At 43.5% G+C, this 15894-nt stretch overlaps 1 protein-coding gene across 5 annotated transcripts in view; it reads left to right on the plus strand.

Annotated features, from left to right (window-relative positions):
- Window positions 1-4605: 4605 nt before the first annotated feature.
- zc3h14 (zinc finger CCCH-type containing 14) overlaps window positions 4606-15894 on the plus strand; it is a 17140-nt gene continuing 5851 nt past the window's right edge. Inside the window, exons 1-11 of one of the 5 annotated variants that reach the window (XM_024138098.2) lie at window positions 4606-5241; window positions 5925-5967; window positions 6141-6255; window positions 6414-6454; window positions 7151-7304; window positions 7580-7964; window positions 8253-8437; window positions 8686-8786; window positions 9040-9195; window positions 12064-12147; window positions 15127-15248. In XM_024138098.2, the coding sequence (XP_023993866.2) occupies window positions 5206-5241; window positions 5925-5967; window positions 6141-6255; window positions 6414-6454; window positions 7151-7304; window positions 7580-7964; window positions 8253-8437; window positions 8686-8786; window positions 9040-9195; window positions 12064-12147; window positions 15127-15248 (1422 nt within the window). In that variant the 5' untranslated portion in view covers window positions 4606-5205. The remainder of the gene's footprint in view (window positions 5242-5924; window positions 5968-6140; window positions 6256-6413; window positions 6455-7150; window positions 7305-7579; window positions 7965-8252; window positions 8438-8685; window positions 8787-9039; window positions 9196-12063; window positions 12148-15126; window positions 15249-15894) is intronic. The other 4 variants (XM_070439067.1, XM_024138097.2, XM_024138096.2 and 1 more) reach the window with 4 other exon arrangements.

Raw genomic sequence — 15894 nt, forward strand, 5'->3', positions numbered from 1 at the left:
AAACAATGACCCTCCTCAGGCAGAACAGTCAGGTAAACAACGCCCTCCTCAGGCAGAACAATCAGGTAAACAATGACCCTCGTCAGGCAGAAGAGTCAGGTAAACAACGCCCTCCTCAGGCAGAACATTTTTCGTCTGTGATTCGTTGTTTCCCTGTTCGCTACTCAAAGATATTTTACTTATTAAATAGACATAATTTACTGCAATACACTGCAGAACCTTCACAGACCCATTGTAAAATGAGAGGCCTGGCTCCGTAATAATGTGTCCTAGTGCATGAGCAATAACATGCTTAGCTCCGCCCACTGGGGCGTGGTTTACAGAGTAAACTGAAAAATAATATGCGTGTCTAACATCTTGACACGGTTGTCAGTTATCTCACCACACCGGCAGTGAGTATGCACACAATAATATCATCATTGTGAATAGTCAGATAAATATAGCAGTTCGATTGAAACCTTTACATGCTTTGCAAGAAGAACAATTTCCCTAATAATCTTGTTTACATGGACACATCTGAAATCAGGCTACCTGATCCTGTTTCCATGGACACATCTGAAATCAGGCTACCTGATCCTGTTTCTATGGACACATCTGAAATCAGGCTACCTGATCCTGTTTCCATGGACACATCTGAAATCAGGCTACCTGATGGATTTTGACATATGCACAAAAATCGACAAACAAAATAAACGTTCAACCACAGCAACCATGTTATTTTGGGGGGAAATTCTATTTGATTCTGAGTTCGGACATATAAAGTTTGTATGTGAAAACGATTTATTTTCCGAAATCACTAGCGTATAAGCATAGAGGGAGGCTGAGGCTTCTGGTGCTGGCACATGGTCAAACACACCCCTGCAGTTGACGTAACCAATCCGTATGAATTCAATCACTTTTTTGACAGCACCCCCTTTTTAATTTGAACGAAACCTTCCATACACATTTGTCCATTGTAGAAATGCTCAGAAATATTTTTTTGGGGGGGGGGGGGGCCTGAATGCCAAAAACACTCAAGAGATAAACATTTAAGCATACCGTGCCATACCATGAGACATCCACGTCTTCATCACTGGAAAAGATAAAAGGTTCAGATTTATATCATTTTAAAGCTTTTATTTGAGCACTTCTGGAAAACAAACTATAACATCAATTACTTGATGTCCACATCACTAAGGAATTATCATGGTCCACACACATCAATACAGTTGTGAAGAGGGTACTAGAACACCTCGTCACCCTCAGGAGGCTGAAAATACTTTTTATGTGGTATCATGATTCTCAAAAAGTTATACAGCTGCATCACCGCTTGGTATGGAAACTGTTTGGCATCCGACCCGCAAAGGCGCTACAGAGGGTAGTGCGTATGGCCCAGTACATCACTGGGGGCGAGCTCCCTGCCATCCAGAACATCTATACCAGGCGGTGTCACAGGAAGACAATGAAAATTGTCAAAGACTCCAGCCACACAAGTCATAGACTATTTTATCTGCTACCTCACAGCAAGCGGTACCGATGCACCAAGTCTGGACCCAACAGGACCCTGAATAGCTTTTAATCCCAAGCCATACGACTGCTAAATAGTTAGTTAAATAGTTAACCAATAGCTACCCAGACTATCGGCATTGACCCTTTTTGACTCATCACATATGCTGTTGTTACTGTTTATTATCTGTCCGGTTGCTTAGTCACTTTATCCCTTCCTATATGTACATATCTACCTCAACTATCTCGTACCCCTACACATCGACTCGGTACTGGTACTCAGTGTATATAGCCAAGTTATCATTTACTCATTGTGTATTTACTATTCCTTTCATTATTACGTGTTATTGTATTTCTATGTTTCCAATTGCATTGTTGTGATAGGCCAGTAAGTAAGCATTTCACTGTTAGTCTACACCTGTGTTTATGAAGCATCTGACAAAATACAATTTGATTTGAGACCATAGACAAAGACACAACATTCTCTTGAATAGTGTGGTGAAAAGAAGGAGTCTACCATGTCCAGAAGCGACTTCCTCATTCATTTCCTGTATTTAGGGTTCACTCAAACATCCTTTTAAGCTTTGTTTTACTATTGATATTCGGGATTGTATATCGATTTGCTTTGCTTCAATATAAATCATCGGATTTATTATTTTCAGCAGCTAGGTTTCCATCCAATTGGCGACAGATTATTCTAAAACCAGCATAAAACCAATATGCGCATTCCCCCCAGAGATGTGTTTCCTTCAAGTTGACTTGTTGCAGATAAAAGGCTGTGCGTGATGACATACCTTTTGCGGTTAAAATTAAAACTCTACTGATGGTTTTCTCTCACACACAAATGTTGAGTAATATAACGAGTGAGCCCACTCTGGTATTGGCACATGCGCTCTAGCCAACAGCGCTATCTGCGTGCGGTTGGCTAAAGAAGAACACGTATAGCCTACATGATGACGTTATTATTATGGACAAAAGAGCTAGATTATTTTTTATTTGTGAAACGGCAGCCAAGCATCGTTTATCATGTAACCAAGATAAGACCCCCGATATTTATTGGAAAGGAGCATCAAGATCATCACCTTTTATTTTCACCACCATTTATTTAATCTGTAGCCTAATAAACTGCATGTTTTCCTGAAGAGTCGCAGTGGGAAGACTACACAACATGTCATCGTGTGACTCGAGGTTTACTTCTTTATGATGGTTATTATATCAATGTTTGAGCATTAAAGCATTTCCACCGTCACTTCTCGCATAATTCATTTTACCGTCACTAAAAGATCCCACCTCTTCTAACGTATTTTGTTTTGTCGACATTTGGAAAGTTTACTGACAAAAATGTTCTGTTTCCATCAAGACCGTTATTACATTTTCTACTCTACTCGCATAAAAAGGTTGGATGGAAACCTGGTTAGTCTCTAAATTGTTTAATCAAACTTTTCGCCCCAAACTCCTGATATCATCCTGATATCATCATCATCATTTACAATTGCCAGGTCGCAATTCTCAACTTGCCTACCTGGTTAAATAAAGGTGAAATAAATCAAATAAATATCAGGACCTAAAAACTACAATCCATCTCCTGAATTAGCCTAGTTGGTGCACATCCACACTAGGCCCGAGCTCATTTCCCCCGGTTTTCCCTGGCTAAACTAGTCTTCACTAGTTACCGCAGCCACAAAGTCATAATTATCGCTACTCCACCTATTTCTACAATGTATCTTCTTAAAATCTGATTTTAAACCCTAAACACACTGCTAACCTTATGCCTAACCTTTTTGTTTTCATGGATTTCTACAATATAGTCCATTTTGACTTTGTGGCTGTGGTAACTAGTGACAACCCCAAACTAGCTGGCTAGCTGAACTATGCTAGTTTTCACCCTCATTGCTAAACTTAATAAATACTGCAACCTTAACTACAAGTCCTCTGCTAGTTCTACAATAATGTAACGAAGAAATTTGCTTGAAAGAAACTTAAATGATGTATTGTTTTATTGAATAGTCATGACTGGTTTGAGATATCGTTCATAAAATGACAGTGGTGAAGGATATCACTAGCTAGGTTTCCATCCAATTTGTGACAGATTTTCATGCTAATATTCTAAAATCTGCATAAAACTTGACTCATCGCACTCTAGCGACTCCTTGTGGCAGTACGGGCGCCTGCAGGCTGACTTCGGTAGTCAGTTGAACAGTGTTTCCTCCGACACATTGGTGCAGCTGGCTTCCGAGTTAAGCGGGCGGGTGTTAAGGAGCTTTGTTTTGGAGGATGCATGACTCGACCTTCGCCTCTCCCGAATCCAGAGGATGCATGACTCGACCTTCGCCTCTCCCGAGCCCGTTGGGGAGTTGCAGCGATGAGACAAGATCGAAAAATTGGGGAGAAAAAGAGGGTAAAATACAAATAATAAAAAATATATAATTAATAAAATAAAAACTATTAAAAATAAATGGCTTTCCCTGGCGTGACGTTTTGATAACCATGCAAATCTCTCTAGGACATGGTGACTTTTATTAATATATTCGGCTCTATTTATCCCCCCAAAATTAAACGCTAAGTAGCTGCTAACGTGGCTATCATAAAGAACTACAAATGCCATGATGATCGGGATGAGACTGCCAAATCGAGGCAAAGATATGAATCTCTCTGGATTAACTATCTAATGTTAGCTAAACGTAGTAATTAATACATTGGTTATACTGTATGTCTTTAAATTGACAATACTGTGAACTGTCATGTGCAAGTTTTAAATTGACACAATTCCTGTTAGGGAAGGTGTCAGCTAGAGATGACGTGCAGGAGCTTGCTGGGATATGCGCGATGTCTACTTTGAAGCTAACTGGTATTCTTGAACCTGAGAGTAAACAGAGCCGAATATATTGATAAACGTCACCTTGTCTGAGAGAGATTTGCATGGTTATCAAAACGTCATGCCAGGGTAAGACTACCCGACACAAAGACCTTATTTTAAGTGTTTCTAAAATCCCCTGTTGGAAAAATGAATGGTAGAAAAACGACTGTAACCATATCTGTTTGACCGCTAGGTTTTATGGGTATTATGACACCTCAACTCTGGGGCTCTTTAGACGTAGCTGGACGTTTCTGAACTGTGACAAACCGGCAACCTCACCCAGCTCGGCTCGATGAGATATAGTGATTTTGCCAACACAGCCAGATTTATAAGCTGTTATCAACGAACTATACTACTTGTTAATTAAATCGGACTTCATTAATGAGTAATCCACGAATGTCACCAGTTAATGAACACGATAAAACTCGAGATATAGCAAGTCCATAGATCACAATGACTACAATGAATGGCTAAATAAATTCCGGACATTAAGGGTCTTCCTCACTGATGTATAATGAGAACGGGACTTCCTCCTCGGGATAGAGAGCAGAGCAAACAAATGAAAATAATATCGCGAGTGATTTAGGGATAAAATGAAGCCTAAGTAATGGTAGCTCATTATTGTATTTTTTTTTCACCCACAATAAAAGAAAGCTGACAAAACAGTCGGTTGGGCTGTGCCCCGCCTCTTTCTACCGGAGACTCCACCATCCCACATTGCATTGCGAATGTGTTTGCTAGCATTAGCGTTTAACATTCAGTGGCGTTAGTGTTTTTGTAGGCAGGACATGTTGGTTTAGTGAATAACCTACTTTTTTATATTAATAACGACTCTTAGTGTATTAGGTACAGCACACGCAAACATGGAGATCGGCACAGAGATAAGCAAGAAAATACGGGTGAGGTCATTTCGATGCTAGCCATTTGTCTTATTAACTATCTAGTTAGCGTAGCTAACGCTACCTAGCTAGCTAGCTAACGGTGCTACCTTGCTATTAGCTCAAGTGACGGTAGCTAGCTAGCTAACTAACCCATGAGAGAATTTGTACAAATTTACAAGCAACCCAGAAATATGCCTATTAGGCACCCAGTACTGCAACTCACATGTTGGAAGTCCACAACAGCTCTGAAGTGCCGAATAGGTCTTTTGTATATTTTTATTTAGACCTTTTGTTTAGAAGTAACGTTAGCTAACTACATACCGGAGGTAACGGTGGTAAATAAAGATAGCTAACGTTAGTTGCTCTGCAAAACTCCATATTGGGTGAGTAACGAACACATTTTGACATTAACGCTTGCAGAACTGTAGCTTTGGGACCCAACATCGGGAGTGTGTAGAATGGGAGTTTGAATCGGAGCTTTCTGGCCGTAAATTGGGTTTCTAACGTACATATATACTGGTTCAGCTATGTCTGAATTTAATATTTCAGTTTATTACCCAAACAGAGGTGGGGAATAGAAATTGTTATTGTTTCTACTGCTGATTGCTGCTTTACATTTTCAACCGGTACTGGTACCTCGTAGCTAAGTTGTTTTCTGGCCCAAGGCTAGCAATTGACAATATATTGTTATTTTCTTCCAGGCTGCTATCAAGGGAAAGCTTCAAGAACTCGGTGCCTATGTTGGTAAGTGTGAATATTGACATCAGCTTCTGATCTGCAGCAATTAATCTGACTGCTGTTGACATTAGAAATATATATATATATAAATACAATTATAATATTTCTATGGATGTTGACCTTCTACCGAGGGGTTCTAGAATATAATACGTTCTTCTGATTGTTCTCTCTTCCCCCAGATGAAGAGTTACCAGACTATATCATGGTGATGGTGGCCAACAAGAAGACTTCACAGCAGATGTCTGATGACCTGTCCCTCTTCCTCGGCAACAATACCATCAAGTTTACTGTCTGGTACGTATGCAACCAGCTAGGCCTGGTCCCAGAAATTCTAAAGTCATCGTCTTGCTGTTTGGCAGCTACAGCAAGTGTCTTGAGTTGAGAGGATTGTTTGGGTGTAACTTTGTATTTTCTATTTCAATGGTTCTAAGTATGGTGTGTTGTTGTTACAGGTTACATGGAGTCCTGGAGAAGCTGAGGTCTGTGGCTGTAGGTAAGTTCAGGTTACATGGAGTCCTGGAGAAGCTGAGGTCTGTGGCTGTAGGGAAGTTCAGGTTACATGGCGTCCCGGAGAAGCTGAGGTCTGTGGCTGTAGGTAAGTTCAGGTTACATGGAGTCCCGGAGAAGCTGAGGTCATTGGCTAAGTTCCAGTGACCACAAAGGAGTACCAGCTCCCTAGCTGAAAAGTAAAAATATACAATATTGAACAGAGTATATCACCCTATGTATTTATTTAACCTTTATTTAACTAGGCACGTCGGTTAAGAACAAATTCTTATTTACAATGACTGCCTACACCGGCCAAACCCGGACGACGCAGGGCCAGTTGTGCGCCGCCCTATGGGACTCCCAATCACGACCGGATGTTATACAGCCTAGATTCGAACCAGGGGCTGTAGTGGCGCCCCTTGCACTGAGATGCAGTGCTTTAGACCGCTGCACCACTCGGGAGCCTGCTGCGCCACTAGATTCCCACCCTAGTGGGAATTGAAAGACCTTGAGTCGTTCGATGTCAGAACAAACAACCCCTAAGAAAGGATTGTAAACAGTCTTTATCAAGGCTAGGAACGTTACAACACCTATAGCATAAAGTAATCTAGCTATTTGATTATGTTGTAGAGCTGGCATTGACAGTATTCTATCTCTACCCTTGTATAGCTAAATTGACAATCTCTCTGTGTGTATCAAGAACCCGCGTCCCTGAGGCCTCAGCTGTACTCCGACACTGGCACCTCGTCAGGGAAGAGTGAGTGGAAGGGGGAGGAGTCAAAGGGCCTTGCGGTGTCCAGCTCACGCTCTGATAGGACAGAGGCCCGTGTGTCAAGCTCCGCCCATGAGCACAGGTAAGGGTTGATTTTCAAACATTGATTAGCTATATATTGAAAAGAAAGACCATGCCATGTTCACTGAAGTCAGCACGGTTCAGGTTGGCTTGGATCATATGCAACACACCCTTACCACATTTATTTAATTCAGAAGTAGCTCCTCAGACGAGACCTCAACACCTACACATGGATCAATTAATTGACGTGAAGCTTCGGCATTTTATTGCAACCAAACAGGGTGAAACAGCCCAGCTCATACTCACACACTCTAACATCACTGTCATTCTGTCCAGAAGGGTCTCCTCAGACAAAACCTCCTTGTCCCGCCTCACCTCCGCGGTCAAGCCCCTGATGGACCCTCCCTCCTCTGAGGCCGTCATCGACATCAAGCCCGAGCTAGACGATGACCTCATCGGCGAGGACCCCGTGGACATGGGCGTCCTCCCAGGTCGCCTGCGTGGATCCACCTCCGGAGGAGGGCGGGCATCAGCTCAAATCTACAGGCCACCCCAGGGCAGGTCCTCCTCAGGGACAGGCAGGTCGGCGGACGCCTATAGGTCCTCAGAGGGGTCCTCGGGGTCTCACGGCAGGCAGCAGCACAGCAGCTATCACCTGGACAGTAGGAGCAGCAGAGACAGCAGAGACAGCAGGACATACAGAGAGGGAGGCAGCAGCAGGGTACAGATTGTTTACTTATCACCTTTATTAAGTCAAGGGCCTTGCTCCAATACAACAGAAATGCATCCTTCCTCATTTTCTTGACATAATCAGAGATCAAGAAGTGATTTAGATTGGTGAAACCACCGTATTACTTTAATCATTCCAACCAATGAGATCTCTGATTATTTAAAGTAAAGAAGGATGCATTTCTTAATCATTTGAAAAGGATAAAACTCGCCATAAAACGGTCGCCAGTACGGCTTTCCCGTGTCTGTCGCCAACCATCTCTGTTCTTGTTGTCTCCAGCAGCAGGAGGAGGCTTCGAGGAAGCGCAAAGCCCCGGTGGTGAGCTCCGTGGTGCGGGTGAACCAGGCAGCAGACGGGGGTCGAGACAGTGATGATGATGAGGAGGAGGATGATGAGGAAGATGAAGGATACGGGGTCAAGAACCTGTCCAGCAGAGTGTCCCTGCCTTCCAAACCAGAACGCAAGTAAGGGAACAGACACCCACTATCCCTCTACCTCTGTTACTCTCTCCTTTCCACATGTTCATCTACTCTGTATGTTTTGCTTCTTGTTGTGTTGAGTAGCAACTCTTGATTCCAGTTAGTTAAAGTGAACATCTTAGGCCACCAGCAGAACTGTTTTCAACGTCCCTCCTTTAAACATTACTGGTACACTCTGTTGGTACCCCCAGGGGTTTGTCTGTGTATTGACCCATGTCTCGGTGCGTTTCTAGACCCTCCCTTCCCCCGGCCAAACAAGCCAACAAGAACCTGCTACTGAGGGCTATGTCTGAGGCCCAGATCTCTATCAACAAGACTGCAGCCTACCCACCTAGTACGTTTCCCCTCACTCTCTGTCAATCTGCCTTTAAACCAAGAGTACATCTGACTATTTAGAAAATGACCACCTGTAATGTGTCGTCCTGTTTATCGTGACACCTATTACTGACTAAACTAATGAAAACATACTGTCGAAGGAACTAATTGAACCTGTGTTTCCCAGTGTGTGCCCTCAGGACCATACTGTCCATGTGTACGTGTGTGTATAGTACGTATGGAAAGGAACTAATTGAACCTGTGTTTCCCAGTACCACAGAGACAGACGGTTCCCGTGGCGCCCAGGACGCGTTCAACCGCTGACGAGATGAACGCAGCCATCCAGCTGGTTCAGGAGCACCTCCACGGCCTGGTCCCCAGGGGGCAGTCTTACACCCCCTCAGAGCCTCAGCCCCCCAGGCAGCTAGGTAAGAGCCACAGCCCCCCAGGCAGCTAGGTAAGAGCCACAGCCCCCCAGGCAGCTAGGTAAGAGCCCCATCACCCAGGTAGGACCCCCAGGCAGCTAGGTAAGAGCCTCAGCACCCCAGGCAGCTAGGTAAGAGCCTCAGCACCCAGGCAGCTAGGTAAGAGCCCCAGGGGAGTCTTACACCCCCCCCCCCCCCCCCCAGGGCCTCAGCACCCCAGGCAGCTAGGTAAGAGCCCAGGGGGCAGTCTTACACCCTCAGAGCCTCAGCCCCCAGGCGCAGCTAGGTAAGAGCCCCAGGGGGCAATCTTAACACCCCCTCAGAGCCTCAGCCCCCCAGGCAGCTAGGTAAGAGCCCAGGGGCAGTCTTACACCCCCAGAGCCCTCAGCCCCCAGGCAGCTAGGTAAGAGCCCAGGGGGCAGTCTTACACCCCCTCAGAGCCTCAGCACCCCAGGCAGCTAGGTAAGAGCCTCAGCACCCCAGGCAGCTAGGTAAGAGCCACAAGCCCCCCAGGCAGCTAGGTAAGAGCCACAGCCCCCCAGGCAGCTAGGTAAGAGCCATAGCCCCCCAGGCAGCTAGGTAAGAGCCACAGCCCCCCAGGCAGCTAGGTAAGAGCCACAGCCCCCCCCAGGCAGCTAGTAAGAGGCCACAGCCCCCCCAGGCAGCTAGGTAAGAGCCACAGCCCCCCCAGGCAGCTAGGTAAGAGCCACAGCACGCCAGGTAGGACCCCCAGGCAGCTAGGTAAGAGCCCCAGCACCCCAGGTAGGACCCCCAGGCAGCTAGGTAAATCAGACTCCAAGGCACAATCCCAAATTATCCCTATGTACTTGTGGAGATCTGAGAGATATGTTCAATGGCGCCGGAGGAGATTGCTGCTGTTTTTATTGTGCTATTGTGTGTTATTCGTAAGTTATTTTGTACATAATTTTTCTGTAACTGTCATTTATGACCGAAAAGAGCTTCTAGATATCAGGACAGCGATTACTCACCTCGTACTGGACAAAGATTTTTTTCTTTAACGAATCAGACCCGAGGGATTTACTTCCGACACCTGACAAGACCCCAACTCCTGTGATTCGCATGAGAAAGAGACAGAGATATCGGGGACGTAGGTTTTGGGGTGCCTTGTAAGGCCTTGTAAGTGGGTAATCTGCCATTACCATCGGTCCTATTAGCCAACGTACAATCATTGGATAACAAAATAAAGCTACGATCACAAATATCCTACCAACGGGACATTAAAAACTTTAATATCTTATGTTTCATTGAGTCGTTGCTGAACGATGACATGAGTAGTATACACCTGGCTGAGTTTACGCTGCATTGGCAAGATAGAACAGCTGCCTCCGGTAAGACGAGGGGTGGCGGTTTGTGTATATTTGTAAACAACAGCTGGTTCACGAAATCTAGTAGTAAGGAAGTCTCTAGGTTTTGCTCGCCTGAGGTAGAGTATCTCATGATAAGCTTTAGACCACATTATTTACCAAGAGTTTTTATCTATATTTTTCGTAGTTGTCTATTTACCACCACAAACCGATGCTGGCATTAAGACCGCACTCAATGAGCTGTAGAAGGCCATAAGCAAACAGGAAAAGTAGCGGCAGGTAGCCTAGTAGTTAGAACGATGGGCCAGTAACCGAAAGTTTGCTAGATCGAATCCCCGAGCTGACAAGGTAAAAAAATCTGTCGTTCTACCCCTGAACAAGGCAGTTAACCCACTGTTAACTGGCCGTCATTGTAAATACGAATTTGTTCTTAACTGACTTGCCTAGCTAAATTTAAAAAAATCTGAGGCGGCGCTCCTAGTGGCCGGGGACTTTAATGCAGGGAAACTTACATCTGTTTTACATAATTTATACCAGCATGTTAAATGTGCAACCAGGGGGGGGGGGGGGGGGACTCTGGACCACCTGTACTCCACACATAGAGACACATACAAAGCTCGCCCTCCATTTGGCAAATCTGACCGTAATTCTATCCTCCTGATTTGCGCTTACAAGCAAAAACTAAAGCAGGAAGTACCAGTGATTCGATCGATAAAGAAGTGGTCAGATGACTCAGATGCTAAACTACAGGACTGTTTTGCTAGCACAGACTGGAATATGTTCCGGGGTTCTTTCGATGTCAGCGTAAGAGACGCTAACCCAGACGCTTGATGCCCTACGACGAACCATCAAACAGGCAAAGCATCAATACAGGACCAAGATTGAATTGTACTACACTGGCTCCGATGTGGCATGGTTAATCAAATGGCTACCCAGACTATTTGCATTGTCCCCCCCATCTCTTACGCTGCTGCTACTCTGTTATTATCTATGCATAGTCACTAACTCTATCTACATGTACATATAACCTCAATTACCTCGACTAACCGGTGCCCTCGCACATTGACTCTGTACCGTAATACCCTGTATATAGCCTCGCTACTGTTATTTTACTGCTGCTCTTTAATTATTTTTATTTTTTAACTTAACACTTATTTTTCTTAACTGCATTGTTGTTTAAAGGGCTTGTAAGTAAGCATTTCACTGTATTTCACCTGTTGTATTTGGCGCATGTGACAACTAAAATTGGATTTGATTGCTATAAGCAATATTGTGTAACCTCCACCTAGCCTATCAGAGAGCAAGGTGTAGCTACTTCTATATTGAGTACACTTTTCATATCCACTCAGCTCTCCGCATAGGGTCTAGAGTTGGAATTGGAATTGGGCCCATGGCTTCTCATTGCAGAAGGAGCATGAATGTTTCAGTGTCACGTGCACTATTACAGTAAAATGCCTCTTTTGTTTTTTGCAAGCTCCAAATCCAACAATGCAATAATCAATATTAACTGCATTGTCCTGACTATAACTGTACTGGTCTCTCCCAGTAGTTCAGTCTCGGTCCCTGGCCTCTCGGCTGCAGTTAGACGTGCCAGAAGACAACATGAGCGCACAGCACAGTGACTATTTAGGTGAGTCTGTCACATCCTAACTAGAAGTCTTTATGGATCCACCAAGGCTCCAGAGGGTTCGGATCCAGAATTCGAAATAATGTCACGGGTCTGGGTTGGGTCTCTGATATTATCAAATAAAATGTTATTAGTGGCGTACACACGTATTTTGCAGATGTTATCGCAGGTGCAGTGAAATGCTGATGTTTCTATATAGCTCCATCAGCAGTAATACCGAACAAAACAATACACACAAATCCTCCAAAATAAAGACATTTTTAGAAATATCAGAACGCGCAATGTCTGAGTCTGGAATGCACTGAACTAAAATATAAAAATGTTGCCACAACATGTAAAGTGTTGGTCCCATGTTTCATGAGCTGAAATAAAAGATCCCAGAAATGTTACGATACGAATGAAAATATTATTTCTCAAATGTTGTGCACAAATTTGTTTACATCCCTGTTAATGAACATTTATTGTTTGCCAAGATAATCCATCCACCTGGCAAGCTGATTAAACAGCATGATCATTACACAAGTGCACCTTGTACTGGGGACAATAAAAGGCCACTCTAAAATGTGCCGTTTTGCTTATGGTAGAGAAATTTACATTAAATTCTCTGCTAACAGCTCTTGTAGATATTCCTGCAGTCAGCATGCCAATTTCTCCCTCAACTTTTAGTGGCCTTTTATTGTCAGTATTCAGACCTCTTCACTTTTTTCCACATTTTGTTACGTTACAGCCTTATTCTAAAATGTATTAAATAGTATTTTTCCCCTCATCAATCTACACACAATACCCCATAATGACAAAGCAAAAACAGATTTTTAGAACGTTTACAGATTTTTTAAAAACATATCACATTTACATAAGTATTCAGACCCTTTACTCAGTACTTTGTTGATGCACCTTTGGCAGCGATTACAGCCTAGAGTCTTCTTGGGTATGAAGCTACAAGCTTGGCACACCTGTATTTGGGGAGTTTCTCCCATTCTTCTCTGCAGATCCTCTCAAGCTCTGTCAGGTTGGATGGGGAGCGTCGCTGCACAGCTATTTTCAGGTTTCTCCAGAGATGTTCGATCGGGTTCAGGCTCTGGCTTGGCAACTCAGACATTCAGAAACTTGTCCTGAAGCCACTCCTGCGTTGTCTTTGCTGTGTGCTTAGGGTCATAGTCTTGTGGAAGGTGAATCTTTGCCCTCTGGAGCAGGTTTTCATCAATGATCTCTCTGTACTTTGCTCCGTTCATCTTTCCCTCGATCCTGACTAGTCTCTCAGTCCCTGCAGCTGAAAAACATCCCCATAGCATGATGCTGCCACCACCATGCATCACCGTAGGGATGGTATTGGCCAGGTGATGAGCGGTGCCTGGTTTCCTCCAGACGTGACACTTGGCATTCAGGCCAAAGAGTTCAATCTTGGTTTCACCAGATCAGAGAATCTTGTTTCTCATGGTCTGAATCCTTTAGGTGCCTTTTGGCAAACTCCAAGTGGGCTGTCATATACCTTTTACTGAGGTGACTTTCGTCTGGACCATAAAGGCCTGATTGGTGGAGTGCTGCAGAGATGGTTTTTCTTTCTGGAACGTTCTCCCATCTCCACAGAGGAACTCTGGAGCTTTGTCAAAGTGACCATCAGATTCTTGGTCACCTCCCTGACCAAGGCCCTTCTCCCCCATTGCTCAGTTTGGCCGGGCGGCCAGCTCTAGGAAGAGTCTTGGTGGTTCCAAACTTCTTCCATTTGAGAATGATGGAGACCACTGTGTTCTTGGGGACCTTCAATGCTGCAGAAATGTTTTGGTACCCTTCTCCAGATCTGTGCCTCGACACAATCCTGTCTGGGAGCTCTAAGGACAATTCCTTCGAAACTCATGCCTTGGATTTTGCTCTGACTTACACTGTCAACTGTGCAATGGAAACCGGATGCACCTGGGGCCAATTTCGAGTCTCATTTACATAGGGTCTGAATACTTATGTAAATAATCTATTTGAATACATTTTTTTTTTTTTTACGTAAACCTGTTTTTGCTTTGTCATGAGGTGTGTGTGGATGGAGGACTTTTCTGTCCAACGCTGAGTGATTAGTGCTTTTTGAGGTCGGTTCAATTAGAAAATAAATCAAAAAAATTATGGGTTTCTATAAAATAGTCTTTATTTCATAATGTATTTCAGAGCTTTTTAATGGAGAAGCCAAAAAATATACATTCATTTGCCAAAATATTACATTGTCTCTGTCCAGGTCCACATTGGATAGACATCAATAGAAAAATAATTAATTACTATGAAATAATAAAATAATTTCATTTGTGTATATTTAATTTCTCTCGCGTTACTTTATTATTTTTCATCCTTAAATTCTTCTCGTTTCTCCTCGGGAAGTATCAGCCAGCCAGACAACGTTCTCTCCCTGCTCCCCATTACTGTACTGTCTTCAGTCATCCTATTTAGCCTAGCCTAAACATGCTGTCTGACGAAATAATTTCACTAGTTCTTCAAAATAGACTTTCAAACTCTCTCTCCCTCCCTGTTGTGTACATTCCTCTCTCATACGGTCTGTGTGTATCTAACTTAAAGTAGCAGCCATAACAGAGTATACATCTCTGTCCGAGCTGGAAGGAACCGGCACAATGGATTATGGTCATTGTAGTTAATGACCACGTTTCTCCGCTGAACTAGGTTGAATATTTGCTTAGTGAAAACTACAAATACCTTCAGCCCAGCGTCCCACATAGTTATTGATTCGATTTCTCTCTAGAAAAACGGCACGTTGGGCTCACAAAAATAACAACTAAATGGAATTCAAGTAATGTAACTGACGTCAGTCAATTAGTTGTCTTTAATAACAAACAAAAAAACATTTACCTACATTTTTGTTAATCGCTCACCGCTACTAACACACTGGAGAGTAGGACTGTTTAACTCGGGACCAACTCATTCACGTCTGACTTTGTATAGGATTAACTAACAAAATATTGGTTTTCTCACATCATCCTTGTGTAGCTCTGGAGGTGGCTGAGGGGAGTGTTCTGAAGCCATTTGACACGCGCTCCTTCATCGTGAGGAGGCCTGAACTGGAGGAGGAGCTGGTTCCTGTCCGGAGCAGACTGGGACAACTGGACAAGGTGATGATGATGAACATAACATGAATTGTATCCATTTAGCCCAAAATAAAAAATGTTTTCCATGTAAGCATGGAAATACATTTAGACAGACTGAAATCTGAGCTATTGGGGGGAGGGGGGGTTCTACTAGGCTAACATATGGAATTGTTTTAAGGTGGCCATGTGGAATTGTTTTAAGATGGCCATGTGGAATTGTTTTACGATGGTCATATGGAATTGTTTTAAGATGGTCATACCATGGATCATTTAGCTCTTTGATTTAGTATTTTAGAACCCCTTTAGGTATTTATTTCACCTTTATTTAACCAGGTAGGCCAGTTGAGAACAAGTTCTCATTTACAATTGTTTTACTTTATTATATGAAAAATTATAGAATTTGGCCTTTACTACTATAGACCAGAGAAATGCATGGAATAACATGAATAAAATAACAAAATAGACCGAAAAAATCATAAGGTTTTGAAGTGTCTGTCCTGAATCTAGGACCGGGGTATTCAACTCTGACCCTGTGAGGTCCGGAGCCTGCTGTTTTTCTCTTCTACCTGATTATTAATTGCAGACACCTGGTGTCTCAGGTCTAATTCAGGCCCTGATGAGAGGGGGAACCACCCACCTGGTGTCCCAGGTCTAAATCAGGCCCTGATTT

Source organism: Salvelinus sp. IW2-2015, unplaced genomic scaffold (genome assembly GCF_002910315.2).
Source record: "Salvelinus sp. IW2-2015 unplaced genomic scaffold, ASM291031v2 Un_scaffold1386, whole genome shotgun sequence".
Classification (NCBI taxonomy): Eukaryota; Metazoa; Chordata; class Actinopteri; order Salmoniformes; family Salmonidae; genus Salvelinus; species Salvelinus sp. IW2-2015.